Consider the following 27,896-nt stretch of genomic DNA (forward strand, 5'->3'; position numbering starts at 1 on the left):
GACCCCCCTCACACTGCTCCTCGTGCTTAATGAAATTTCCATGACTGTTTCAGAGCCACACTCCAGTCTCGGGGGATGTTTGTGCATGACATCACCCTCCCCCTCCTGTAAATCAGGCACTGGGCCATGTTCAGCCATGACCCATTCATGACAGGGATAAAATCCAGATGTTCCAGTGCTACGTGCAGCTGGGTCATTTCCTTTTTTGGCTAAAAACGTGAGGCTCTGGAGGCTGGCTGAAAGAGGAGCCTGGGGGCCCCTTGTACAAAACCTTCTGCGGTTAATCCCTGGAAACAGCCCTGCAGAAAGCCCAGCTTGTGCTGCTGCTGCTGGAGGACAGGCTCAGCTGGGAACCTCGGGGCTGGAGCTGCTCACCCACCCTCCAAGGCACAGCACCAGAGCCCAGCCCAGGTCACAGGGCAGAAGCAGCAACAAAAATTGTGCTAGAGTTCCATCAACCAGCAGAGAAGAGCCTCTGAAGGAGCCAGGAATGTGCGCACACCAGTGCCATGGTCCTACAGACACCCCATGGGCTGTGCCCATCCTGCCACAGAGCAGCACCCAAAGGAGCCCAGCTCTGTGCTGGGAGGGCTGGAGCAGGGAAGCCCAGAGCGAGTCACGGCAGCTGTTGGTAAACGTAAAGGATCTGTGGAAAATAGTTTCATATGTTAGGGAATACATGGCTCCCTGAGTGTTAAACATGAGTAAAGAGCATGCAGCACTCGGGGAAGGCTGCCAAGAGAGACCACGGATATCCTGGCTGGAGGCTGCAGCAACATCCACCCAGGGAGTGCCCTTGGAATGTGGTGTGGGCAGGCAGGGCACAGAGCAGGGCTGGGAGCTCTGCACAGAGCAGGGCAGGCAGGGCACACTGCAGGGCACACTGCAGGGCAGGCAGCTCTGCACAGCAGGGCTGGGTTGGTACCACAGCCATCCCCATGATCTCACAGCCAGCCTGCAAAAGCACAGAGCAGCACCCCATGTCCTGCTGGGGCCTGTCCTGGACAGACAACAAGCACGGACAGATGGACATCCCCAGCCCCAGGAGCCACCCAGCAGGAGGAGGATATGCTGTTGCTGTGCCACAACCACAGGGCTGGCAGGACTGATGGGGCTGTGCTTTGGGAAGGCAGGCATGACCACTGCAGAGGAGTGGGGGTGAGGCAAGGCTGAGCAAAGCCCAGCACACACTCAGCACTCTGCCCTGTGCCTGCTGTTCAAAAGACACAGAAGAGAAAATGTCACGAAAACTGTTTATTGTATAAAGCTGTAGGAAATACAGAGGATGTTGAGGTTCAGGACAATTCCTTCTGGAGATGGCTCCAAGCTCCTCTCATAATAGCAAACACACAAACTCTGATTTGCTGTCATCAAAGCTTCCAAACAAGGATTCAACAAGGATCTGAACACAGAGTAATAACACTTCAACATGCATAACATTTTCTGTTCCTAAGTGAAGCCTGGGTGGGGGGCTAGCCCCTTTATCCTGTAGTTGTGTACAAAATGATGGATATTCATGACAAATGAGTACAAAAGGGAAAACACCCACAAGAACAGGTTTTCAGAAAAGCATGTGGCTGACCAAGCAGGAAAGCAGGGTTGGCAAAAGTGTCCCAGCAAGACAGAAGCAGAAAGATGTAGAGACACGGCAGGCATGAGCATCCCACTGGGAGGGGCCTCAGCCCAGGGCCAGCTCAGCCATCGGGCAGGGATTGCTCAAGGCCTCATGTGAGTCTGGGATGGCTCAAGACACCCTGTTTTGCATTTAGGGCCAACTGGGCAATGCAAAGTCATCTCCCCACCACCCCCCAGATGCCATCTTTGCTTTGCTTCTTGTTTGGGACCCAGGGAAGGATGAGCGTGGCTGGAAGGAGCCACCACTCCCTGCCTACCCCTGGGGACACAGGCAGCCCTGGAGGAGCAGGTTGTGGACATCCTGCTGCCCCTCAGCTGCTCTCTGTGCTCCTGCAGACCCTCCCAGCAGCTGCTAATCACAGGCACAGTCTGTGGGCAATTCTCCCTTCTCTGAATTAACTATCTCTGGTGCTCTGATAGATGGATCCTCATGAGAGGGATGGAGAAGGAAAAAAGCCCTGAGTGCTCTCAGCCTTCAGCATGCCCTTCTCTAGGGCTCTGCCAGATGCACCTGAGCATCAGCACTCCCAGGATCAGCCACCCCAGCCATGGAGGTCAGCACAGGTGGATGGCAATGGGGTAGGTGTGGGTGGGCTGAATGCCCCGTACCTACAGGTGGCTGGAACTCCTCATTCACAGCTAAGAGACCACTGCCATGGAGGTGCTGAGCAAAGGGTCTGGACTGCAAAGAGTCAGGTGCTACAGAATTCCAGATGGATCCCATCTGACAAGATGCATGCTCTTCTCCTGGCCACACTCCAGCCTGGTGTCCCCAAACCTCTAGAACAGAAGACAGTGCCCCTCATGCCCTGGCCAGCTGTGCATATGGGAAGGCTGTGCAAAGCCAGCATGGCCAAGCTGATGGCCACTGCCTTGTGTCACCTAGAGGGAGGGAAGCACATGGAGAAAGAAGAGAGGGCAGTGCCAAGGGGTGAAAACATCTGCCAGCACGCAGATCCAGCAGCCCAGTGCCAAAGCCACTCCTGCCCTTTGCTCAGCTGGGGGCCTGGGCTCGTGCCTGGTTAGACTGGAAGCAAAAAGAAAAGAGTAAATAATGGGGGGGGGTCTCAAAGCTCCTTTTTCAGCTTTATTTACCTTTGACTGCACAGAGCCATAGCACAGCATACTCTAGCCTTCAGGGAGGGGGCACAGGAGCTCCCTGAACACACCACAGCTCAGGGTCAGCCCCCATCTCCTGTGCCTCGTGCTCTGCCCCCGCAGTGCTGCTGGGGACGTGGCACAAAGGCCCTGGAGAGCAGAGGAAGGCCCTGCCCCACCCTGCCTGCCCTCGGGGGCTCACAGGTCGTTGCTGCAGTCACGGCACAGGATCTGGTCGTTGTCGGGGATGAAGCCCTTCCCCACCAGCGAGGTGCTGCAGCGCGCGCAGTTGAAGCAGTTGTGGTGCCAGTGACGGTCCTCGAAGGAGACGTATTTGCCACCACCAAAACCTGTGGGAGGGACAGAGGGCAGGGTCAGAGACTCTGGGGAAACTGGATGAGCTTCCTGAGCAGTCTGATCATCTCCAGGTCAGGTCTTCACACGTGGCACTGGTGGTGGCACACAAAACACAGCCCAGGATCAAATAATGCAAATCTCCACTCTGGTGGTTTTTTTTAGCGCTTGTCCCTAAAATTGCTTCAGAGCAGACTTTGCAGGGTTGACACATTTGGACCAGAATCATGATTTTCTCCCCTAGGAGGAGCTGGGACAGGATGAAGTCAGACAGAACATTTCAAACATGAAAAGTTTTGGTTTGGCACCAAAACCACGCACATGCCACGTGGTTGTGTGTCCCCTGTGATGTGTGAGAGCCAGGCACCCTAAGGGAGGTCTGTGTGCCCAGCTGCCCTTCAGAGACCCACACTCAGCCCTGCATGGTCTGTAGCAGGATTCCTCACAGTGGCTGGAAGCTCTGCCTGAGGGGCTGCTGGCAGCTCAAACCCTGGAACTTCTCCAGAGGTTTAATCAAATCCTGGGAAGAGCCATCCTGCCACCAGCCCAGGCTCCTGCAGAGGCTCCACAGGAGTTTCCTTTCTCTGCTGGCAGTTGTTGGACTGGTGAGCTGTGACCCTCTTCTCCCCAGGGCTGCCACAAACTGATAAGGACCAGGGGGAAGTGGGTGCTAGAGAGCTGTTCTCAGCCAGAATCATCCTCTGAGTCACCAGCTGATTCACAGCTTCTCCTGCCCTCATAGCAGCAAGAACCTGGGAGGTGCAAGGGGGAAGGTCAAATGGGGGAGGGCAGGAAGGAAGCCAGACTCTCTTAGGGGGTTCTGCAGAAGAGGATCCCTTACTTCCCCTGCCTTAGGCAGGTACAGCAGGTCCAGACTCCCCTGCACCAGGTGCTGCTGTAGGTTTTCCCTGTCCTTTTCAAAGGATATGGTCATCACTATCAAGAAAGGCAAGCTAAAGACTGAGATCATGCTCTGAGAAATCACTTTGGAGTCTTTACCTGTGGGTAGAGGGAATTCCTCCCACAGGACACAGCTCCCCACTAGGGACAGAAGTAACCCCAGGCATCACAGGGCTCCTCAGAGAGCTGTTCTGCTCACCTGTGATGGGCTTTGTGCAGGCACTGCACTTCTTGGCATAGAGGTTCCCAAAGCACTTGATGCAGTAGGGGTTGTCATCCTGGGAGGTGAACTGCTGCCCAGCCAAGGGGGTCTTGCAGCCCGTGCACACAAAGCACTCCTTGTGCCAGGGCTCATCCCGGTAGGTCACTCCTCCCTTGGTGAGGGTCTGCAGGAAGAGAGCACGTGCTGCTGGCACACAGGCAAAGGGAAACAGCCCAGCTGGGGTGCTGGCACCTGAACCTGCCTCTGACAGGGCTCAGAGCTGTCCCTGCAGCACAGCTGGGGGCTCTGGGCTCTCAGGTACCTTTTTGCAGCGAGTGCAGCGAGGAGCGAACTTGCTCTCGTAGCAGGGGACACAGTAATAATCCTTCTTGTCTGGGATGAAGGAGCGGGACCCGATGGGCTGCTGGCAGCTGCTGCATATGAAGCAATGCTCGTGCCAGGTCTGTCCATTGTACTCCAGCTTCCGGGAGCCTGCAAAGAGAGCCCTGCAGTGACACAAGGGAGCAGCACACACACACACACACACACACACACACCTGGGCAGTATGAGTTGTGCTCCTGCACACCTGGCTCTATGTTCCCCTCCCTGTGGCACTTCAGAACATGGAGCTGGAGAGGGGCTTCATGCCCACAGCACAGCCACAAGGGGAGGGCTGCAGGAACATATCCCCAGCACTGGCACAAAGGCCATGGCAGAGATGCCTGACGTAACCTACATCTGAAGATGGTGCCAAAATAGCCAAGTAAAGACACACACCTTTGCCTCAGGCCTTCTCCAGAGACACTCACACATTTTCAGTCATTCTGTCTCTTCTTGTTAGCACACAGCAGAAAATGCCCAGGAAACCCTTTGTTATCTCCTCCCTCATTCACTTCCCCACAAAAAAGGGGAACAGATAGATGGGGCTGCTGTGGTGATCACAGCTTGCCCAGCAGTCTTGCTGGACAAACAAAGGACAGGAAAACAGAGACCCAACGCTTCCATGCTGCTCTAATGCTGGACCTGCAACTCCAACTGACACCATGGGACCAGGAACAGACTGCAATGCTCCTACCTGGCATGACAGTCTTCTCACAGGCGACACATTTGGAGGAGAACTCGCTGCAGTAGCAGTCGTTGCACAGCAGCTCCTTGCCCTGGCAGGTGAAGGGCTCATCGGCCAGGGAGCGGTCGCAGCGGAAGCAACGGAAGCAGTGCTCGTGGTAATGGCGATCCTCGTAGTACAGCTCCTGGGAGCACAGCCAGCATGAGCAGGGAGCAAAGGGCTGGGGAGCTGGCCTGCTGCTCTGCAGGGCCCCTGCTCACCCTGCTGCTCTGCAGGGCCCCTGCTCACCCTGCTGCTCTGCAGGGCCCCTGCTCACCCTGCTGCTCTGCAGGGCCCCTGCTCACCCTGCTGCTCTGCAGGGCCCCTGCTCACCCTGCTGGTCTGCAGGGCCCCTGCTCACCCTGCTGCTCTGCAGGGCCCCTGCTCACCCTGCTGGTCTGCAGGGCCTCTGCTCACCCTGCTGCTCTGCAGGGCCTCTACTCACCCTGCAGTCGTGGCCGATCAGCTCCTTGCACTCGTCGCAGGTGTTGGCGAAGTGCGCGTCGTAGCAGGGGATGCAGTAGGGGCCATTGTCCATCTGGATGTACTTGCGCCCATACAGGGACTCCTTGCAGTTGTCACAGTCGAAGCACTCGGTCATGGTGCCGGTCTGAGGCCCTCCTTCACCTGCTGAGATCAGGGAGGTGTGGGTCAGCATGAGTTTAGGCTGTCTGAGATGTCCCTGTGCAACCCTGCCAGCTCCAGAGTCCCTGCACTGAGCCGAGAGCTGCTGGCAGGACAGGGGACACACCCATGCTGCTTCTCACCCCCTGCTGCCCTCTGTGCCACCCCACTTGCCTTTGCTCCCTGAAGGTACCTGGGACCTTTCTCTCTGGCAAACAATGAAATGAAATTTCCAATTCTCCTCCTGCCCCTCCCAGCTCTGGTGAAAGGAACTTTCCATGCTGTGCTCCTGCTCTGGGGCTGCAGGCACTTCCCTAAGAGCCTGCACACATCAGGGCCTTCAGGCTTATTCTCCACTTCACAGCTGGAGAACTTTGGCACCAGTCAGAACCTGCACATGTCAGCATGCAGCTAAGCTTTGCTACCATCCTGGGAAGTGAAGTGTAAAAGAAAAAGGGAGAAATTTCCTGCATGAAAAGTTTTGGGTTGGCACCAAAACCATGCACATGCCATGGGGGTGTGTGTCCCCTGTGATGTGTGAGAGCCAGGCACCCTAAGGGAGGTCTGTGTGCCCAGCTGCCCTTCAGAGACCCACGCTCAGCCCTGCATGGTGTGTAGCAGATTCCTCACAGTGGCTGGAAGCTCTGCCTGAGGGGCTGCTGGCAGCTCAAACCCTGGAACTTCTCCAGAGGTTAAAAGCAGCAGCTCCATAGGGAAGCGGGAATTGGGCATTCTGCTCTGTGCCTTGGCTGTGGAGCCTTGTCCCAGCAAACTGTTCTGCATGTGTTGTTCCAGCTATAAACACTCTCCAGGGAGAAGCTACAGGGGCAGATGGGTGTTCCACAAGCACCTGTTGGGGCTTGGCATGAAGGAGATCTGACATCTCTCCTTGCTGCTTATCTCCCTCACAGACAACAGGTTTGTGGAATTACTTTGCTTTCTTTGGAGCATTAACCCCAGAACAAGACTATCTTCCTCCTGTTTGGTTCAGCCCGGTTATTCCTAAACATGGAGTTTTCCACTTGCAAAATCACACCCTTCTTTAACCCGGGTTGCTGTCAAGTGTAGACAAGCCCATTGAATTACACGGGAGCTGTCAGCAGCAGAGCACCTCCATTGCAGAGTTCTTCACAAGCCCACTCACTTCACAAGGAGCAATTACAGCTCAATCTGCAGTTAAGCATTTAATGGTCAGGGAGCTCCCTCCCAGCGCCTGCACCCCCTCCCCACAGCCAGCTGTAGGTTGGGAGGCAGCCTCGGGGCAGGAGCTGATCCAGACAGCTCTGACTCACAGCCCAGAGCTCCCCAGGGCTATTCTTGGCCAAGCCACACAGCTCCCAGCTGTTGTCAAGCCTGGTATGTGCCGATAGGACTGATGGAGAATAAATCCAGGGCTCCCACATGGCTACGTGACCAACTGAGGAGGAACAAAGTTCCTTTTCAGACACTCTCACCAGCTGCCACCCAGGCCATGCCCGCCCCGTGCCCTCCAGCCTGGCAGCCCAGCGTGGGTGGCTGTGCCTGTGGCAGCAGCTCCACAGCCTGTCCCTGCCAGCAGCGCGGGCTGGGGCCAGAGCTACAGCAGATATCCCCCAAAGCTCCAACCAGCAGCCCTGTGCCTGCAGAACTGGGCAATGCCAGTCTGTTACTGGGCACAGGGCAATGCCAGTCTGTTACTGGGCACAGGGCAGTGCCCAGTGTGTTACTGGCACAGGGCAGTGCCCAGTCTGTTACTGGGCACAAGGCAACGCCCACTCTGTTACTGGGCACAGGGCAATGCCAGTCTGTTACTGGGCACAAGGCAGTGCCCAGTCTGTTACTGGCACAGGGCAGTGCCCAGTCTGTTACTGGGCACAGTGCAACGCCCACTCTGTTACTGGGCACAAGGCAATGCCACTCTGTTACTGGGCACAAGGCAATGCCAGTCTGTTACTGGGCACAGGGCAATGCCCAGTCTGTTACTGGGCACAAGGCAGGCACATGGGGGTTTTGTGAACCCAGTGCTCTACCAAATATCCCCCAAAGCTCCAGCCAGTAGCCCTGTGCTTGCAGAACTGGGTAATGCCCAGTGTGTTACAGGGCACAAGGCAATGCCCAGTATGTTACTGGGCACAGGGCAGTGCCCAGTCTGTTACTGGGCACGAGGCAGTGCCCAGTGTGTCACTGGGCACACAGCAATGCCCATTCTGTTACTGGGCACAAGGCAGATTCAGGGTGAACTGCACCTGCACCTTGTGCTGGCTCCCCCAGTGTCCCTCCCCTCTGGGGCACCCCCAAGGTGCCCCCCTGACTGGGCAGCAGCTCCCCTGACCCCCACACAGCTCCTGGCTGCTTCTCACCCCCTGTGCCCTCTGTGCCACCCCCTCACCTTTGCTCCCTGAAGCTACCTGGGACCTTTCTCTCTGGCAAAGAATGAAATGAAATTTCCAGCTCTCCTCCTCCCCTGTCCCAGCTCTGGTGAAGGGAACTTTCCAAGGTGCTCCTGCACTAAGAGGAGCTGTGATGAGCCCTCCTGCTCATTAGGGGCTAAGGCACTGCCAGAGCAGGGAACTTCCATGTTTCTCAATGGGCTGCACTTTAGCTCTGTGGTCAGAGAACATCAGAAAACACAAAGGAAGAAAAAAATAACCTGAATGAAGAAGGCTGGGATTTTACCAGTGATGAGGAATAATCCTCCTGAGCACCACCACCCTGACCCTGATGCTGTTAGAAAAGGAAGTGAAAACCAAATCCCTCCAGGAATGATATACCAAGGAGGACCCTAAAGCAGTGGGACACTTTGAGCAGTTTTTCCCCAAATCTGTGCTCCTGCTGCACACTGGGGGCCGAGAGCTGAGTGTAACCCCATGGAACTTCACACCAGTGCTCCCCAGGCTGGGGGTGCAGCAGAGCCAGGCCCAGGAGCCTCACATGGCCAAGGCTGCACACAGGAACAGACTTTGTGCTGCCTTGTCCACAGAACACGAACAGGCCCAGGAAGTTTGCTCAGGGTTATTTGTGTTAGATAAGCTGTTTGCTCCCTTTGTTCTGCTCTCAGATGCAGAGCTGGGCAGGGATGTTGAAGCTGGGCAGCACCAAAGCAAACGCAGCATCTCCGTCCCTGAGATGTGGTGCTGTGAGACAGGAAGAAGAGAGTGGGACAAAAGAAATGGAGTAAAAGAAATAGTGGAAAAGCCCATGATTCTTACTGTGATTGTAATGATGAACCTGGGAATTGCCTTCCTTATGAAGGACAGAGAGTTTTAAAATGCATTAAAACCCTATTTAATCAAGGCTCAGACACAGAAGGTTCAACACAGGCAATGCTCTGGTGCCAGGGAGCCTGTGCTCGTCCTCTGCACCACCCTGCAAACATCAGCTGTGTGTGGAGTGTGCTGGGCTGATGGCAGCAACGCCCTCCAATGCTAACCAAGGTGTTGCCCTGTAATGATGGGATTGCAGCTGTAAATGGGGTGTTTGTGCATTGCCAGATGGCTCCAGTCTGGGGGCACAAGGCTTGCTGAAGCAGGAACCTTGTACAGGGTGGTGGTGGAGCTGGATGTGGGGTATTGCTCAGCTGTCTCACTGGCTGTTGGAGGGCAAAAATAAACACAGATATATGCCTGCCAGCTGCCTCCTCTTTCCCTGGAGTTCCCTGAAAAATGTGGTTGTGCTCATGGAGCAAAGGAAGTTCAGATTTTCTCCTGTGCCCGTGAACAAACAGCTTTAGGAACAAGAGCTTCACTCACAAACAACATTCAAAGTGCTCCACGATGCAAATCTGATCAGTCTGGAGCAGAGCTCAGAATAGCCTCATGTATGGAAAAGGTCAGCAATTTGTCAAGGAAGCACTGCAAAGTCCACTTTCTAATTAGAGAGTAACATGCACCCAACACCACCCTGGTGTCATTGTCCCAGGCCACGGCTTAGCAACAGCCCCAGGAGATCACTGCATTAATTTTAGCACCAATAAACCAGGGATTTGTCATGCAAAGGAGGCAATACAGACAGAGCAGGCCTGATCCACACAATCACTGAGGAGTTTAACTGCTTTTTGAGATGGTTCTTCCTACAATGAACTCCTTAGGTGTGGAGTCTTGTGCGTGTGGTGAACCTGTACCCCATGTAACTTCACACCAGTTTGTTGTTTGTTGTCAGCTCACAACCAGCTGCTCCACAGAGTCACCCCAGAGTAATCCATGGGGCTATTCCTAGGGAAACACTTCATCTTTCCAGGACACAGGAAAAGACCTGCCTCTGACTGTCTGTCAGGTCCCTGCCTATTCTCACCTCCCCGCTGTCTGAGCACAAATATAAGCAATTGCAGCTCACACCTAAACAGACACACAGAGACAAAGCACCACCTCACTGGGACAGGCAAGTGTTCCCCATGTAAGGATGAAACCCTGCAGGGACATGGCTTTGAAAGACAGTCCCCAAAGCACTCCAAGGTCAGCAGAGGAGAAGAACACTTTTTGTTCCTGCTAGCTTTCCAGAACCATTATGGGTCCTGGAATCTGCATGAAATTGTTTCTGCTTGCTGCCGACCCTAAAAGGCAAACCAGCTGCTGGCTCTGAGGAGCAGCTCCAGCCCCTCTGTTATGCTGGGAGTGCTTTCATTCCACGTTTCCTGACACCGCTTCTGGCCATCTGCACAGGGTCACTGTGCACCCTGGCCCCAGCCCAGCCCAGGTTCCTGGGGTAGGTGTGCTGTGAGGGTTTCTCCACACTTCTCATGCCTACCTGTGCCCTGCCACTCTGCTCCCAAAGCCACCAGCACAGCTGCAGAGCTGCAGCATCCCCAGGGCTGTCAGGGGAGAGGTGCCAGAGCGCCCCAGCCTGCATGGGGCACCCTTGGGAGCACAGTTGCATCAGAGCTTCACCCTCCTGCTTGCAGCACCAGTGAGTCACTTCCTGCCCTCAGCTCTGCCCTCCAAGCTGCCTTCCAGCCTCAGCCTTGCCCAGAACAGCTCTGAAATCTTAAGTAGGAAGGGCTCCAGCATGGCAAGCAGGAGATTATTTGCAGGGACCATCAGGACAGGCACAGGCCTCACACAGCAGCTTCCCCATCACCAGCACAGCCAGAGGATGCTGCAGCTCATTTCTCCAACACACAGGGAAAGTTTGGTTCTTACAGGCAGCCTCAGAGGCAGCAGATAAGCAGATCAGCTGGGTGTATGGCCACATCCTTCCTCCACTGTGACCGTGTTCACAGGGGTTTTAGGATGAGGGAAGAGATGAGGATCTGACTCCACGTTTCAGAAGGCTTGATTTATATTATTTTATTATATATATTATATTAAAACTATACTGAAAGAATAGAAGAAAGGATTTCATCAGAAGGCTGGCTAAGAATAGAAAAAGAAGGAATGAATAACAAAGGCTTGTGTCTCAGGCCAATGTGATTGGCCATTAATTAGAAACAACTCTATGAGACCAATCACAGATCCCTCAGTTGCATTCCACAGCAGCAGATAATCAATGTTTACATTTTGTTTTTGAGGCTTCTCAGGAGAAAAAATCTTAAGGAAAGGATTTTTCATAGAAGATGTCTGTGACACTCCACCACCATGTGCACACACCGAGCTGTGCTGAGCAAGCTGTGCCTCAGCCTTTCCCAAGCATGGGCAGGACACCCTCCTGCCCAGAGCTGCCATGGGCTGCTCCAGGCTGTGCAACAGATTGAGTAAAACGGCTGGCAGCACTCTAAAGAAACACCTTGCATTTCAAATAAAATAACTTGCTGTCAGCAAGGTAAGAGCTTCCTGAAAATGCCCACAACTCTGTGAGGAAAAGGCAGCAGAATCCGTTAAAACTGGAGGAGCAGAATCTGAGAAAACCACAAGACCTAAACGGTTGCATGACTTTAATTCAGTGTTGGAATGACAAAATAAGGGTTTCCCATTGTTCAGGAGGGATCTTTGAGTTGCCCCATCCAAGGAACAAAGCCATATCACAGACTGCTCCTGGCAGCTCTGCATGTAGATAAAGGACAGTGCCAAAACCACACCTATCCCATAAATGTCTGATTGTACTCTTAAACAGAATACAATCAGCAAGAAAATCACACCTGCCTCCAGCCCCCAGCCTGCCCGGGGGTGCCTGCAGGAAACTGTGACAGGGACATCACACCTGGTCTAAGGTGAGCAGGGAAAGCTGCCACCACTGCTGTGCTGGCTCCTGAGGTTCCAGCAGCACAGGCAGAGGCACAAGAGACATTTCAGCCTTAATTCAGCCCTTGCTCTGCACTTACTTTCTTTAAGAAAAGTTAATTCTACCAGGGTCTGAGAAAGAAGCTGAAGAGTCCCTACTATGCAAAAACAAAAATAAAAACTCTGCCAAGGGAACAAAGAGAGAATGATTTCAGAGTTAAAAATTTATTGCTAAACATCTGTAAGGGTTAACTAAGTATTTTAGGTTCTGGACAAAATCTTGGTCGTTCAGAGGTGTAGCTAACAGCAGTAAAACTATTTGGGAACACGCAGAGCAGGCAGCCTATGTCATTCTGCTGACATTAAATTGGAATGTTTGCTCAAGAGATCAACTGTTAATCTTATTCAAAATGAGCACAAAGTAAGCAAATTCTGTGCACTCAACAGGAAGTCAGGACTTGAAGTCATTTGGGCACTTTGGACCCATAACACTCCAACAGACCATTAACAGATGGAAGAAGTCTGAGAGCAGAGGAGCAAGATAGGAACACTCCAGAAACTTCTGGCCAGCTCTGTCAGGCAGTTAAGAAGCCCATGGCTCAAAACCATGGCAGGAGAGGGTCTGGCTTGTCTTTGAGGAGGCTGCAGAGAAAAGAGAGGCTCCTCGTGACAGGTACCTGTGGTGCCACGTGCCAGTGACAAGCAGCGGACACTGGCAGCCGGGCACAGCCACCGCTGAGGCAGGGGTTGGCTGAGGGCAGCAGCTGCACACATGGTCACAGTGGCCATAAGAGGAAGAAAGATGCTGAAGCCAAGCTTCAGGGAATGTGACTGATCACAGGAGCTTTGGTGTGATCGGAGGAGCAGGAGCTGCAGGCCAGGGAAAGGGCTGCTCCTGTCAGTTCTCAAAAAGGAGCAAGGGACAGGTGTGCAATTCCTCTCAATAAGCACGTTGTGAGCATGCTACAATCTAGCACTGAAAGTTTAATTTTGAATTGGTTTATACCCCTGTAACACACAGCCATATCAATTCCTCATTGCTTATCCAACTTAACAATCTGAGGATTCCTGGCAATCCTGTTTTCAAGATCTCTTTGCCCCACAAAATAAAGGTCATATGCAGTACAACAGAATTCAAACATGCAAGCATGACAGGAAATGACTAACTGCACACTGAGGCCAATGTACCTTCATCTTGGATCAGCTCAGCACGCAGGAATCTTGCAACTCAAACAGACATCACAGCCTATATGCACAAAAAATAATCTGACTGCTCTAGTTGCTAGTTCTTGGGGCCTGTGCATCTCAACGTAGATATTACTGCAGAATAATGTAATTCCGCTCTATTTCCCTGAAGTTCTCTCACAACTGAATCCTTACACTGTAGTTTGCACTTTGCCTTCCCTTAGAGACAGCTGCTGTTTAAATTGAGGATGAAGCCATTCTTATTTCTGAGTTGATAGATAATTTAAGTCAGTATTTACAAAGCTTTTTGCAGTCCTTAACAAAAGATCCTTATGAGGTTACACCTCTGTTTTGCCCAAAAAGGCAATCAAGGGACTGCCCCAAGCGCTGGACACAGCCCTATGATGGTGTTTTTAGCTCATGTCCTGAAAACCAACCTGTACAATTTGAACCCAGTCCCTATTCCCTGTCTCCCCAGCAAGCCTGAAAGCTCTTTTGCTGATCAAGGCTTTGCTCAGCTTCATGTTTCTTTTTCAATAAACAAAGCAACTTTGACTTCCAGTAGCAGGAAAAGACACATATCCCAGACATGCTTTATTTAATGCACGCCTATTACTTAAAGGGCAAAGTGAATTTTTTCACCAAATTTGGTCAAAATGCTCCCTCTTCCGATTTGATTATTTGCTTCCCAAAGAATCATTTGCAGTTGGTTTCTTGCATATAAGCAGACTGATGGAGAGAGGTGATGTGCATCTGAGCCATGGCAGTTTTGTGCTTTTTGGGGGGGTCTCTAAAATCAGCAGAGGGAAGAGAAAGATGACAGGATATTGCAGTGACATTTGTGCACTCTCTCTGCCCCAGATCCCCGAGGGCCTCCCCACCTGTGCTGGCTCCTGGCCCAAGGAACAGGGACACTCTCCCTATAAAGTGCTTTTTACAGCTGCTCGTGTCCCTTGCAAGCCAAGGCAATGCCAGCCCTGCAGCACCAAGCATGCGAGCAGCTTCTAAATCTGAGTGCTGGCTAAAGACAAATTGTCTCATGTTACCAACCCCGGGAACGGCTTGGCTTGATGGTTGTCCGAAACAAAACCGAGGATCATTTGTTGCCAGGGAGATGCTGCGTGTGCCAGCTGCAGCCCTCCGAAACGGGGCAGCGCTCAAGGGCAGCACAGCCGAGCGAAGGGGACACCAAGGGGACACCAAGGGGACACGAACACCTTCCAGCCACTGCCCTGCCAGGGTAAAAGCGAAACAAGCTCCCTTCTGTGACTGAAGACTTCTCTGCCAGGTGATCTGGCCAGCACGTGTCATTTACTTCCATCATACAGTGTCCCGTTCTCGGCTGTTTATATGGCCTGGAAAGGCTCGGGATGGCCTTGGGCAGCCCGCGCTCCAAAGGACGAAAAGAGGCTTCAGGTGTTTTCTCGGTCTTCAGTGTTTATTAGTTTTTATCTACAAGATTTTCTCTCGGCCCAACAGAGGTCTGCACAGCAGCCGGCCATGAGCACACTGAGAGCCCTCTCGGCGGTCACTTATCTTTATACTCAAAACTACGTATGAGATATTTACCTATTTTCCCCAATACCTTTCACCCTTATTGACAGGTGCACTTTTAGTAAGAACCAATCCCAAAGTGCCACCACCACCACAGAAGATGGAGGCCAAGAAGAAGAAGGACAGGACACGCCCCAATTCCTCCATCTTACTTCTCTAGACCCCCCCTGTACAGAAATTCTAAAACCTGTGTTTCACACTATAATTAACCTATCCCTTCACAATTTATACCAGTGAGATCCTCCCATCCTCATACAGGTGTCGTCTCCTGTCCAGGATCAAAGTCCAGCCACCAGACACTTCTGGCAACATCCCAGGACCTCCGAGCCCCCCAAGGGTTATCTCGGTGTCTCTGCACATCAAGACTGATGTGCTGAGATCCCACAATACAGAGCTTCAAACCATTCTCACTGACACCTTTAAAATTACTCTTAAGTACTGCAAAAATTTAAATAATAGAAGCCATCAGTTGCAATTGTCACGTATTTTGCATAATATCTTTACAAAGTAACTCCTTGCAAGCACTAAAAGGAAATTTGCAAGATGCAACATGCACTACTGTTTCTGGGCAGGAATAGCCTTGGTGGTAGCCATGAAAGGGAAAACTGTGCCACATCCAAAAGACTACGTGGAAACAGCTATTTTAAGGGACACAAATGCCCACAAAATGTAGGAATGCCTTTATATCATCCAGCTACACATGGAGTTTCCAAGCCCATGCCCCTGCCCACTGGACATGTCCACGTCAGAACTGGAGTTGCTGCTGGCAGGCAGCTCAGTAACCATGTGCACTGACAGTGCCTAAAAACTCAGAAAGAGAGGAAAAGCTGCTCCTTTACAGAAAAAAAAAAAAAAAAAAAAAAAAAAAATCCCACATGAACAGAAAAGTAACATCAAGAGTCCTTGATCCAGGTCCATGGCTCCTTTACAGAGCCTCATTCTCTAATTCACATCTGAGGTTTACAAGGAATCCTACATGAAGCACATCTCCCACAGGTTAAAAAGGATCAGAAAGACCAGAATTTTCTCTAAGAGGCTTCTCTCTTGGCAACTTTCAGCTGAAGACCAAGAAGAGCTGCAGTCTCAGCCCTTGAAGCAGCAGATGGGAAGCAATGCCCATTTCTTTGCTGCAGGGAAGGTGCTCCACACTCCTTGACGCTGATGCACACTCTGACTATTGGGAAAAAGTTCCCAAAACTGTTCACATGCTCAAGCAACCTGAGGATCAGGGGCTTCACTGCAAAGCCAACACCCTCCCTCTGTTCTGGAGCTGCTCAGAACAAAAGTGCTCCTTTTACAAGCTGTTTGTCCCAAACTGGCAAACCCTGGAAATAAAAGCTCAGCCCAATTGTGTTACCTTGCATTGCTGACAGCGATGGAGCTGCAGGAACCCAGCTGTGCCAGGGTGCTCCTCTACCTCACCTCAGCCAGGTACAGCAGGTGCCACCAGCCACACACTCTCAGGAGTAAATCATCACTTCACTAGCAGACACTCAAGTGCCTGTCCAGCAACAAAAGCACACATATCATAAACCAAGGGTGACATCAGCACACGGATTGTGTTTCCTACAGGGGTTTAAATGTCATTACTTGTGACTAGAAATCGGACACTTGCAATAAGTTACTCTAAATTTCACAAGAGACATGATTCCAGTTTTGTGTAGATGTATTTCATTTCCAAAGACTTTCTATTGCTCATCGTCATGATGACAGAAAAAAAAAAAAAAAAACCAAAAGAGAAGAAGCAAAACTCGTAACATAAAGTGAAAAACTCATGAACATCATTATCAGCCTGATTTACCAATCAGGTGCTAACAAGGTGAGCAGCAGAACCTGGATTGTCACTTGAAAGGGTCACTGTGGCTCAAACATCCTGATCTACTCATTATTCAAGGTCTCTGCATTGCCCTCTTCCATTTTTATTAAAAGTTCTGCTCTACATCTTCTAAAATTAAAACTGCAAGCTATCAAGGACCTGACAGCATTATTTCATCATCCTGTAGTTATTGCTGTTTTACATGGCATGAAGCACAAAACAATCTGTGCACCTTCACCAACCTGACATGCAGTTTTGATTTCCCACACTCAGCTCTGGGCTCTCCAAAAGCAACACATCCAACACTTCTGCACATGCACATTGGGCCAGATTTAATCTTTCTGTGAGTTATATGGTGTTTGCATAGCGTTGTGAAATAGCAGAAATAAAACTTTTCTTGGCTGAGATAGATGCAAAACACGCTGTGCACTTTTTGCTTTTAATGACTCTTGGTGAGTTCCACTACTAGTCTGTGTATTCCAGAATGTTCTGAATTAGGCACTCAGCAATTTCTGAGTTAAAGGGAGCCACTGAAATGCCTTTAGATTTAGATGCTGCCTTTTCTTTTTGAAAATGTGCCAAGGAAAGAGGAAGATGAGAATAAAGAATCCAAATTTAAGGACACAAACGAAAGATTTACCTGGTTAGCAGTTTAGCTCCCTGATTCTCTAATTCAGTGACACCAGCTATGTGATGATCCAGTGTAAGTTCATTAATGCAAAAAGTCCTCAATTTCCAGAGCTGCCATCCCACACCTCTCACTGGATTGTGGCTTCCTCAATTCCCTAACAGCTGTCAGCAGCAAAAACATTATTTACCCTTGTAATACCCACAGGTCAGGGAGTAATGCTATCTCCCTCCTGGGATTTGCACCTCAGAGAGTTCTGGCACTGGGCATGGCCTGTAGAACTAAAAATGGAACCAAGATCCAAGTTCCATCTTTCTTCTCCTCTGGAGATGCAGCACATATCCCTGTCAGTGGAAACTGTGACAGCCACCAACGTGGGGTACAGACCTGCACCTACAGATTGCACAATCCTTACTCTGTGAGGAGAAGAGAAAAGGGAAAAGGAGAAGGAAGAGAGGGACATGGTCTTTAAGGTGCTTTCCAACCCGGTAACACAGACGGTGCTGTGCTGTTACAGAGCACAGCTAATCCAGAGTCATTCCCCAACCAACACCATGCCTCTGCTGGCTGCTCCTGCTGTTCAAACTTGGGGTTTAGCAGTGAGCAGGCTGAGCTGGGACAGGGCAGCACCAGGAAGTTATGCACCAGTTCCAAATGGGTTCGTTCTTAAGAAAGGAAAAATCCACGTTTTCCGTAAATGAGGGTAGTGGAATTCCAAGGTGAGGTCAAAAATCAGGAGTTTAGGGTGGTACTGGGGCTCATGATGCTGCCAAATGCAGTCCTTGCACTCAGGGACAGATCAGGACCCATGTTATTATTTTTTTGTTGTCTTCCCATCCTGAGCAATACCCAGAAACAGTGACATCAGGTGTGGACCTCAGAGAGGAATTTTTGTCTTCAACCGTGCTGAAGGTTAGGCCTTTCAGATACACATTTTATATGATTCCCTTTCTTTTGTTTCATTAGAAGAACTACATGAAGACATTTTTCACAAGAAGCCTGAGTGCACATGCAGGTTGTGTATGATCTGCAGCCACGCAGAAATGCCCTGAACCACAACAGAAATGAAGGAAATCTTGTAGGCTTGGATCATTCCAGAAATAAAGTTGCTTTACAGCTACAGGAACAACATACACATTCTAAATGGGTAAGATACAGGCTAAAAAAGAACTGCTAATTGTTTTTACAATTTGTATTTTATATTAAAAAACTTCCTTAATACCTTAAGAGGCAGAGCTGAACTTAGAAATGATTTTTATGGTTAAACCTTAAAGGAGGGATCTAGAACAGAACTAGTCCATTACATTTCAAAACTTGATCCTGGGTTCTGCCTCAAGCAGCTGGGATTATTTTACAAGTTAAGCAAATTCCTGTTTCTAAAACCCACTCTGATATTTAAATAAATTTGGAGAAGATGCTGAGTAGTCACTCTGATTCACAGATAACAAGGTCAGAACTGCATTGTTTGATGGATTTCTAAGAGAACACTTGAAATTTGGGCAAACAAATTTAAAATATCAAGGTCATATTTACATTCCAGGGTAATAATTAAATACTTAATATCTTGTGGTTCCACTATTTTAGGTTTTTCTACACACCAAAATATTTAGTCATGTGAAAACCATCTCTAGCAGCTGGAAGACATTCATTTGGCCTGCCAAGATTAATTAGTTTAAAAAATACATAAATAAAGAGTTCATTTTATTTCCAAAAAGCTGTTGCTCTAGGTTCTTTCAGGGTGCTGGTGATTAATGCTTATGGAAGGCTCTCAAAAAGAGAACCTTCCATATCAGATGCCAGTTTCACAAATATCTGTTAAGTAAAACAAGGCCTGTGTTTAGGTTAATGCTCTTTGGACTAAGCCAAGTCATTATTCACAGCAATACAAAAACTAGCTTGCAAACACTTCAATCCTTATTTTTAGTTTTTCCTCTCTCAAATCCACAATGCTGAAATCTGCTTTTAATAATTAATGAAATTTCTCTTCAGGATTGGGGTTCAGATACCCATGTTTAAGAATTACAAACCTAAGTCTCCAAGCACGTCTTTTCTCTCCAAGAAGTTCCTGAATAATCTTCAGAGAGCTTTTCAGAGTCAAGTACACAAGACATCCAGCTGAAACTGTATAAAAAGGGTTAAATTTGGCTTAGCATCCATAGGGATCACTTCTCTGGCCAACAGCTTGCAAAGGGTTATTTCTTGGCTCATCATTTCTGTTTTGCTGGAAGATGTTGAGGTTTTAGTGAAGTTTCTGCAGAGCACGCAGCAGCATTCAACATTTTTTTGCTCAGCTAATGAGTTAAGTCATCACAGCCCTCCAATGGCTTGAAGATTATGGGTGTAGGAAAAGGGAATGCTCAGAGAGGGGAACTTTTGAGCAGTCACCACTAAACTGCGGTTAAAACAGACACCAATGACTCTATTCAGCTCCCAAACCTCAGACAGTTTTTCCATTTTCTCAATAACAAAGCATTTTTGTGGAATGAGGTAACAGCTTCCATCTGCCAGGTCGACATCTCCACTAAGATTTCTCAAGAGTGTGGCTGACGAGGGCTGGCCAGCAGAGCCAGAGGCAGGAGAGTCCCTTTACAACACAGGGACAAACTGCCATGGGACAGACGTGCAGAGGAGCCTCTGTGGCACCATCACAAACTCTCCTGGGAGCTGGAGTCACCAGCAGCCCGGAGCAAGCTCCACATGCTCCACAGCTGAAGAGTCAGAAGGTCAGGAAAAGGGTTGAGGATTGCCACTGTGGGTGGCCAGGGACAGGCAGGGGGGAGCAGAATGGGTGCCACAGGTCCAACAGCCCATGGTGGGTGGGTCATGAGCACGGTTGTGTGATTTAGGAGCAAAATCAGGCACACAGTGCAAAGGGTAGGGCAGACATCCCACAGCACTGCCCCTGGGACTGGCCACTCAATCTTCCATACACCTCCCCACACCTGAAATGCCAAATATCTGAGGCACAGCAGTTCCAGCCTCAGGACACACTCTGGGAGAGGGTTTGGTTTTGTTCTTTCCTCATTTCTTGAATTTGGCAGCATATGTTTTGACCTCTCAGTTCCAGGGATGCTGAGCACCCAGTCATTCTTTTGATTTCAGACAAAGCCAGCTCAGTTCTTCTGAAAAGCAGACCTACATTTAGATCCAGATGAAGATCCCAGCTCCTGTCAGGACCCCCTCATCTGACTCCTGTCTCCCTGTGAATGGTCACTGAGCTCCCTTTTGAGCAATTTTGAGACTCAGCTCCAGGTTCAACCCCCCCATCTGGTTCTCCCATCTAAAGCAAGGCAATTTTCCAGTTGGTTTTCTGATGGCCTTTGCATTCCTGTAACACTTCCTCCTGAAGTTTAGAAAATGCTAACACTAATCTCCTCACTTTCTAGTGTAATTCCAGCTGTGTGCCCACACAGATACCTGGTGAGTGCCACCTTCCTGGTCAGGACAAAGCATCTCCCATTTTCTTCCTGTGAGGAATGCTGCTGTCAAATGTCAAAAACCCCACACTGCTAATACTAGCCTTCCACAAGGTCAGCCAGAGAGGACTTCCATCAAGGATGAGCTTTGCTGGAGAAGGCTCCCTGGGGATTATCAGAATAGTACAGTCAAGCCCAGATGGCCGCAATGTGCCGAGCACATTTCCCGCAAACACAGCAGCGAGGCAGAGGCCTCCACAAATCAAAGTCCACCCTGATTTCTGCCATCTGCTCAACACTGAGGGCCAGGCTGAGGCCTTTGGGGAAGGTCAGGGTAGTCTTACAGGCTGTCAAGATATTGCTTTTGTTCTCACTATTTGCTTCTCAATTCCTTCGTTAGAAGATACTAATCTCTCTGTAAGGCACTTACTTGGAGCCAAGACTTTAGATATTATTGCAAAACATATGCTTAAAAGAGACTGGAAATTATGCTGGCAGTGTTACAGAGGGGAGCAAAGCACAGCTTTGGGTCAAAACAAACAAAAAAAAAATGTAAGCTAGTAAGCAATTCCCATGCAATAGTTTAGGAGAGCCAGCAAAAGCTTCTTCTATAAAGAAAACAATGCTGTGAGAACGAAGCTAACGAGAGCTGGCTCTTGGAAAAATAAAGCAGCTAGTAATGAGCCAAAAGCACATATCCAAGAGAATCTTTCTGGGAAACCTACGCTGGAAAGCCCTGAGGGAATAGGGACCTTGAGGCTAAAAGCTGGCAAATTACTTCATCAGTTAAGGTTGGTCTCAATGTTTCCTACTGTGTAAAAATAATTTGTTTTAGCCTACAGGTCTCTACAGAGCACTGGGTAAATTCAGGCTACTTCCTTTGGGAAGGGAAACAGAGTGCCTGGCAGAGCCCTGCCCAGTGGGATATTTTCAGGGGTTTCCCACCATCCCTGACAGCCCTCGGTGAATGAATTCTGCTGAATTCCCTGGGAGCTGCTGTAGTGCACTGGGCACCACATGCCCATTACTGGGATGGGAACATCCCCTGAGCTGTCAGTGATTACAAGATGATGATCATGCCCCTGTAAAACCACCCTCTGGAGGCTCATTCACCCACGATGGATGCACTCAGGACAACGATCCTGATATATCTCATTTTCCACAGCGATAAGGAGGAGACTTTGTTCTCTCTCTCTCAGAGATTAGTTCATGCACCCACCATTAGATCTGGGTGCTGATAGAGAGTGGCAAAGGCAAGGTCTGTTCATTGCCAGTCCAGCTCCCCAGCCACAGCACTACACCAAGAGCACAAGACAATGAATGTGTGCTCCTGCTCCAGCCTGGCTCCTGCGTCAGCACAGAAAATCCCCACATTGGCAGGGGATATCAAGGTGCTCTCTAATGACTTTCTTTCTCTTCCAACTGCTCTGATTCACGTTGCCATCTTCCTTGCAACTGACCTAAATAACATGTTCAGGCAGCACTGGAAGTGTTTCCATCTCATACTGCAATAACAGTGAGATCTTTGCATCTGGGAAGGGAATTTCACAGGGAAGTGGCACCGCAGGTGAATTAACAGCGTCCTGCTCAAGAAAGGAACAGAAGCTCCCTGTCTTATCCCATCAGGGAGACTTCCTGGCTGCAGGAGAACAAAGGTTGCCCAGGAGCAGGGAAAACACACACTAAGTCTGTGCCCAAGCCCCAGCAGATCTGAACAATGTGGGCAGATTACTCAGTTACCTCATTTCCAGGTGTGCTGTCAGCATGAGCCACGACTGGCTTGGAATTAAAGAGGTAAAATTGTTCCTAGATCTGGGCTTAGCCTGCGTAATTTATGGTAATTATTGCTCAGTAGCCATTAATCCTTTAATGCCTTATCACACACTCAGCCCTCAGTTCTCTCTTTTTGGTCATCACAGACCATTCCACTGCAGAAGGGGCTGAAGGACGGGGGGCAGGACCACACTGCATCCAGAGCCAAAGGTCTCAGGAAGGGAAAAGCAAAGAAAGCCACAGCAGAAGGACTCCAGTAGGTCAGCCCTCTGCAGACACACAGTGAGTGTGTGTGCAGGTAACACACAGGCACTTAAAGCAGCCTTAATCCCAAATAAATACAGACCTCTGCAGCTCCTCACTACAGCACCAGCTGTAACTCAGGTGTCCAACAGCACACAGGAATACAGGGGCAATCCCATCTCTGTCACTCCACTGTGATACTGCCCCAATCTCATTCTTCTCTTTACTGTAAACTGGGGCACTTCCAAAAGTAAATATCCATGTAAATTCCACGTAAATATCTCCATTCCTTCCAACCCCTAGCACACTACAGATCTCAGTGTTGCCTTACAGCAGTGATCCTCATGGGCTGTGTGCTGAGGAACTGAAAAAGTCAATTAAAAACGCATTTATTGCCAGCAAGGAAAGTGACTGTGGGGAAATACAGAAGGGTATTCTGAAGCTGCCTGCCCTGCCACAGCACTTCCAGCTTTCAGGTGAGGCAGGACTCAACTGGGGCTGGTGATACCTTGCAAGGCAAGCACTCAACAGCCTAACAGAGCCTCAGCAGCCTAACAGATGCCTTTCCCATTCTGAAGATACACATGAATGCAGATACAGTTCCACTTTTGCAACAGAAAGGAAGTTGTACTTGATCCATACCAACTCTTTTTCAGGTAATCGAGCTTCAAGACTTAAGCAGAAAAGCTGCCAGCAAAACTTGTGCCTCTTTGTGCTACAGTTAGTCCGTAACAACTATTCTGAATGTGTTATCTCTAGTTTTTATTAGCTCATATTTACTTTGGCTGCACATCCAAGCAGTCATTTATACAGGGTGAGAGAGGAAAATCTTGGACCTGCAACAATGGCCAAGCAGTTTAATCTACCACTGGGGACAAAGACTTGACTGCTATTGGCGTGGAGTGCTGGCAGGGTCAAGTGTAACATGTGCTGGAGGAAGCACTAGGGAAGCAGATCTCTGACTGTTCAAACAACACCAAGCATTTCCTCGAGCTATTCAGAGTTCTCTCTGCCCCTCCTGTGCAGAGACAACAGCTCCAGCTGTCCAGTCACCTGCGCTGGCTTCTCTGTCACTGGATTCATGACACTGGGGGCCGCCAAGAGCTCCAGGTTGGATGCAGCACATTCCTCATTCCTCACAGCTCAGATGTTCAAAGCTAAGTTAGGAAGCAGTCAAGATCATGTCCTTGGCATCAGCACCAAGTTGGTGCTGGAAGATAATTTATATTCCTGAGCAGAACTGGCACTGGGCAGATTGGCCATAAACATCAACAAACTGTTGCTCCAGCCATGACACCAAGCATTAGGATCCAGAATTAATATCTATTTTTTTTGTTGTTGTTTTTGTGAAGTTCAAAATACCTCACACAAAAGAACTCCGCAGTTTGCAAGTGGGGGACGATCTACCAACACATATTCAGAGGCAAATAAAAAATGAAATGTATTAATATTAACAATCAGATCACCACAGGCCAAATCAAATCAAAGTGAGACTCAGAACAAGAACATAAATTTCAGGATTTTTATTCCATTGCTCTTCAGATTTAATGTTAAGACATTATTAAATAATTCTTAATTTAGCCCTAATGACCACGTCCTTCTGATTCCTCCCAGAGTAATATTATTGTCTTGATGGGTCCCTGTGAGTAAGGGCAGAATCATTTGTTAAAAATCTTTCTCCATTTAGCAAGTATCTGCAGACAAAGTGGCCAGTTCTGCCAGGGTGAAATACAGGAAGGTGGAAGCCATGTGGCATTCTTCAATTTCCCCTTTCCTTTCACAATCAGACCCTTGATATTTTCTTCAACAGGAAAACTGACATTCCCCTTCCGTGTAAGCTGCTGACAATTGTATTTTACACCTGGTAAAACCAGAGCAAAACGGAAGGAAGAGAAGAAACAAAGACCAAGGATTTTTCTCAGCGACTACATCTCCACAGAATGAAGTATTTTCCTTTTCCCACCTCAGAGCAGACAGAGCCCAGTAAACACAGCCCAGCCTTGGTGGGAAATGTCCCCTCCTCGCTGGTGAGTGGCTGCAGGACAGTGCCCACAGCAGCAGCTTCACAGAGAGCAGCCAAAAAACCAAACAGCCCGTACAGCTTGGCCCTTCTGCCACAACCTCACTTTAAAAGTGACCCTGAAGCTCCTGGTAGTAGTAATTTGAAGATTAAATACTACTGATAAAGCTTTTATCAACTGGTCTTCTCCCTTTCCTAGATACAGCTGGTATTTAGGGTTACAGCTATCCCCTCCTTTTGAAGAAAAACCCCACCTGAGTAAAATGCTTAAATTGATTTTGATGAAGTTCTCCCTGAATTTTTCCTGTTTAGCCATAAAATTGCACCTATTTCAGCAGAAGCAAAGTCCCCTAAGGAATGAGCCACTTGCACTCTGAGCAGAGCTGCAAATATTGTCAGCACCTTCCTGCCAGAGCACCTGGGCATGAACAGCACATCTCAACATCTCAACCAGGGATACTGAACAGCAGAGGAGAAATGATTCCTTACTTGAGCAATTAAAAGGAATTATGGAGCTGTTTGTCCTGTTAACAGGTTTAATTTTTATTCTGAGCGGCCAGACCCCAGTTTTCTGGGTAACTTTTTATCACACAAAAGGTGAAGCAGAGCAACAAAGTTTAACTCCTGTTTCTCTCCTGAGGTTGCTGCAGCAACTGTGGCTCATCAAGCACAGCTCACATAACCTACAGGCAGCAAAAATCCTACAGATATCAATGAGGATCCTGGTGCACCACCATGAAAATCCTGTGCATCAGTGCTGCAATTACCATAAAAGTCCTTTTTAAGGGAGAAGGTGTTGGAAACACTTTGGGTATTGAGAGTAATCAATTTTTTCCACCTTTCTGCTGGCGTTTCAAACAGCAGCCAACCGTGTAACAGCAGAAACTCAGCTGCAATTAGGAACACAGCAGAAAGCACCTTACCTCATCAGGCAAGCAATAGAGCAAGCAAGTCCTGGCTGGGAGCAGAACACAGCCCTTCCAAAGTTGGTGCACTGGGAATTTTGGTAACCTGCCTGCAGGGAAGTTTTTCCTGGCTCCATCAGTTAAGGGTTCACCTCAGTCTTGAAGCTGCTTTGTCCAAAGCCAGAAAAGAACGTGGCCAAACTCAAACCCCTCAGAAATCAACTGACAACAGTGAGTATTGCCTACAGTCATACAAGACTGTACACTACAGACAAAAACCCATGATGACAGCAGCCAGGAAACAGACTCCAGCCTTTCCTCCCAGGACAGGATGACCTGGAAAAGGTGAGCAATCCTACTGCCAGCTGTGCTCTGGGACAGCAGGGCTGTTCCAGCACCTGCTCCAGAAGAAACCACAGTGCAAAGCAGGAGCTGAGCAGAGGGAAATGTGCTGCAGGAACAGCAGCCGCCTCCTGTCCTCCCAAAGGCTGGGGAACCCTCAGCACCCTGCTCACCTCTCAGATGCTGTCCTGCAGGCAGGGGAAAAGCACAGATTTTACCCAAAGAGGCATCTCAAAAAACCCAAGACAGAAGTTGAGATCATGGAACAGCTCACAGGGTTTCCTGCTAGGGAATTCTGGCTGTTTCCAAGCACTGCCCTGCCTTCAGTGTGTCCCACCACTCCCTATGCACAGGTTTATGGAGTTCACACTCCAAAACACACCTTGTGCTGTAGAGCAGCTACTATAATTAGTGCCCACAACTGACCATATCACCTATATTTTTGTCTCCTGTGCTATGCCACCCTTTTAAAAAGTGTGCGAAATTACAGACCGAGCTGGGTAAGAATAAAACTACCGCTGACAATTCTGTGCCTCAAAGGAAGTGGTCAGCAAGAAGAGCAAGGGAACAATACAGTCTCCATGTTAGGAAAAAGGGTGGCACAAAAATAAGATAGAAGAAATATCAGACTTCCTCTTTCCTCTTTGCCTATCATGAAGTTAAACCACATATTGACAAAGGAAATCAGGGAAAAAAGGGAGTTCCAACATCTGGGCAGCTAGGAGAGCCACAGATTTCTAATGTTTGGTAGAAGAGTCAGAAAAGTAAAAGGAATGCCCTTACACTCCTCCCTAGAAGTCTGTACAGCCACCAGAGCTTCGCCCTTTCCTCTGCTCCTAGGAATAGGTTTTCTACTTTGGAAAGATTCCTTTATCATTTTCAAAACCGGGAAACAATGAACACAGCAAGTTCAGATTTAAGTAAAGAGACCACAGTATCAAATCCTGCCCCAGGAAGATACATATCTATTACACATCCCATCCGTTTGTGCTGCAAGCCTGTGGAGAGAAATTCCTCCCACCACTTCACCCAGGCGAACTGGAAAAGTTTATCCAACATCCCCATGAGTTCTCATTAAAGTGTCAGTGGTTAAGGTAACCACAAGTACAGAGCTGGAAACGGATAAAGAAAACAGTAAAAAGTTACCTGTAAGAGAACAAATCTGAAACATAACTGTGTTGAGGAAAAAGAAAATTGCAAAGATCCTGAGCTGTGTTTTAATGTGAGATCCAAACTGTGACTTCCGAGTCTTTGTCTAGCACACACACACAAAGCAAGGCTTAGAATCCTCTCCCATAGCTACCCTGGGATTCTCTGGAAAAACAGAAACCACTCCAGATGTGCTGAAAATTTTCCTGTGCTACATTTGAGCATTTGGTTATGGTTTACTCGCGGGTCTGTTGGTCGGGTAAAGCCTCAGCACTCTCTTCATAAAACACTGCTCAAACTCTCAACTTCTGGCCAAGGGGCACGGCCCAAGACTGCGGTTTTCTGCTTGTGGAAAGCGGTGCGCATCGTGCTGCGGACCGAGCCCTCCGGCGAGCCACGTCCCTGTCCCGCCACCGTGATCCCGGCAGGGGATGCCCGGACCCCAGAGGGCACCGGGGACACGGTGCCTTCCCTTGAGCCCCCCGGGGCACCCCCGCCACCGCCCGTCCCGTCCCGCCCGGGGCTGCGGGGCCACAGCGGGCAGCGCTTCTTCATCTGACCCGGCCCGGCCCGGCCCGACCCACCTGCTCGGCGTGGCGGGGCCGCGCTGCCGCTCTCGGTGCCCCGGCGCTGGGCAGACCCGGCTCAGCTCGGCGCTGCTCCTCAGCCGCGAGCGCGGAGCCCGGCCCGGGGCGGGGCCGGGGGCGGCCCGGGGCCGGTGCCCGCCCAGCACGGCGCTCGGGCGGCGGGAGGCGCTGCAGCTGGGGCAGGGGGCCGGTCCCGCCGCGATGCTCCCCGTGCGGCCGGCAGCGGGA

The 27,896-nt window shown here is 49.7% G+C and overlaps 1 protein-coding gene across 6 annotated transcripts; it reads right to left on the reverse strand.

Annotated features, from left to right (window-relative positions):
* Positions 1-1,239: 1,239 nt before the first annotated feature.
* On the reverse strand, positions 1,240-27,804 carry FHL3 (four and a half LIM domains 3). Of its 6 annotated transcripts, none has more exons than XM_059488781.1 (6): positions 27,666-27,804; positions 5,741-5,922; positions 5,266-5,440; positions 4,512-4,681; positions 4,187-4,373; positions 1,240-3,083 (listed from the first exon to the last, which is right to left on the reverse strand). In XM_059488781.1, exons 2-6 carry the CDS (start codon positions 5,894-5,896, stop codon positions 2,932-2,934), a joined length of 840 nt encoding a protein of 279 aa, XP_059344764.1. In that variant the 5' UTR covers positions 5,897-5,922; positions 27,666-27,804; the 3' UTR covers positions 1,240-2,931. The 6 variants fall into 6 exon arrangements, with proteins under 6 accessions (XP_059344764.1, XP_059344766.1, XP_059344767.1 ...); XM_059488783.1 differs by having other exon boundaries at positions 5,741-5,925; positions 27,666-27,737; XM_059488784.1 differs by lacking the exon at positions 27,666-27,804 and adding an exon at positions 19,261-19,284.
* Between the last annotated feature and the right edge of the window lie 92 nt (positions 27,805-27,896).

Source organism: Ammospiza nelsoni, chromosome 25, assembly GCF_027579445.1.
Source record: "Ammospiza nelsoni isolate bAmmNel1 chromosome 25, bAmmNel1.pri, whole genome shotgun sequence".
NCBI classification, from domain to species: domain Eukaryota; kingdom Metazoa; phylum Chordata; class Aves; order Passeriformes; family Passerellidae; genus Ammospiza; species Ammospiza nelsoni.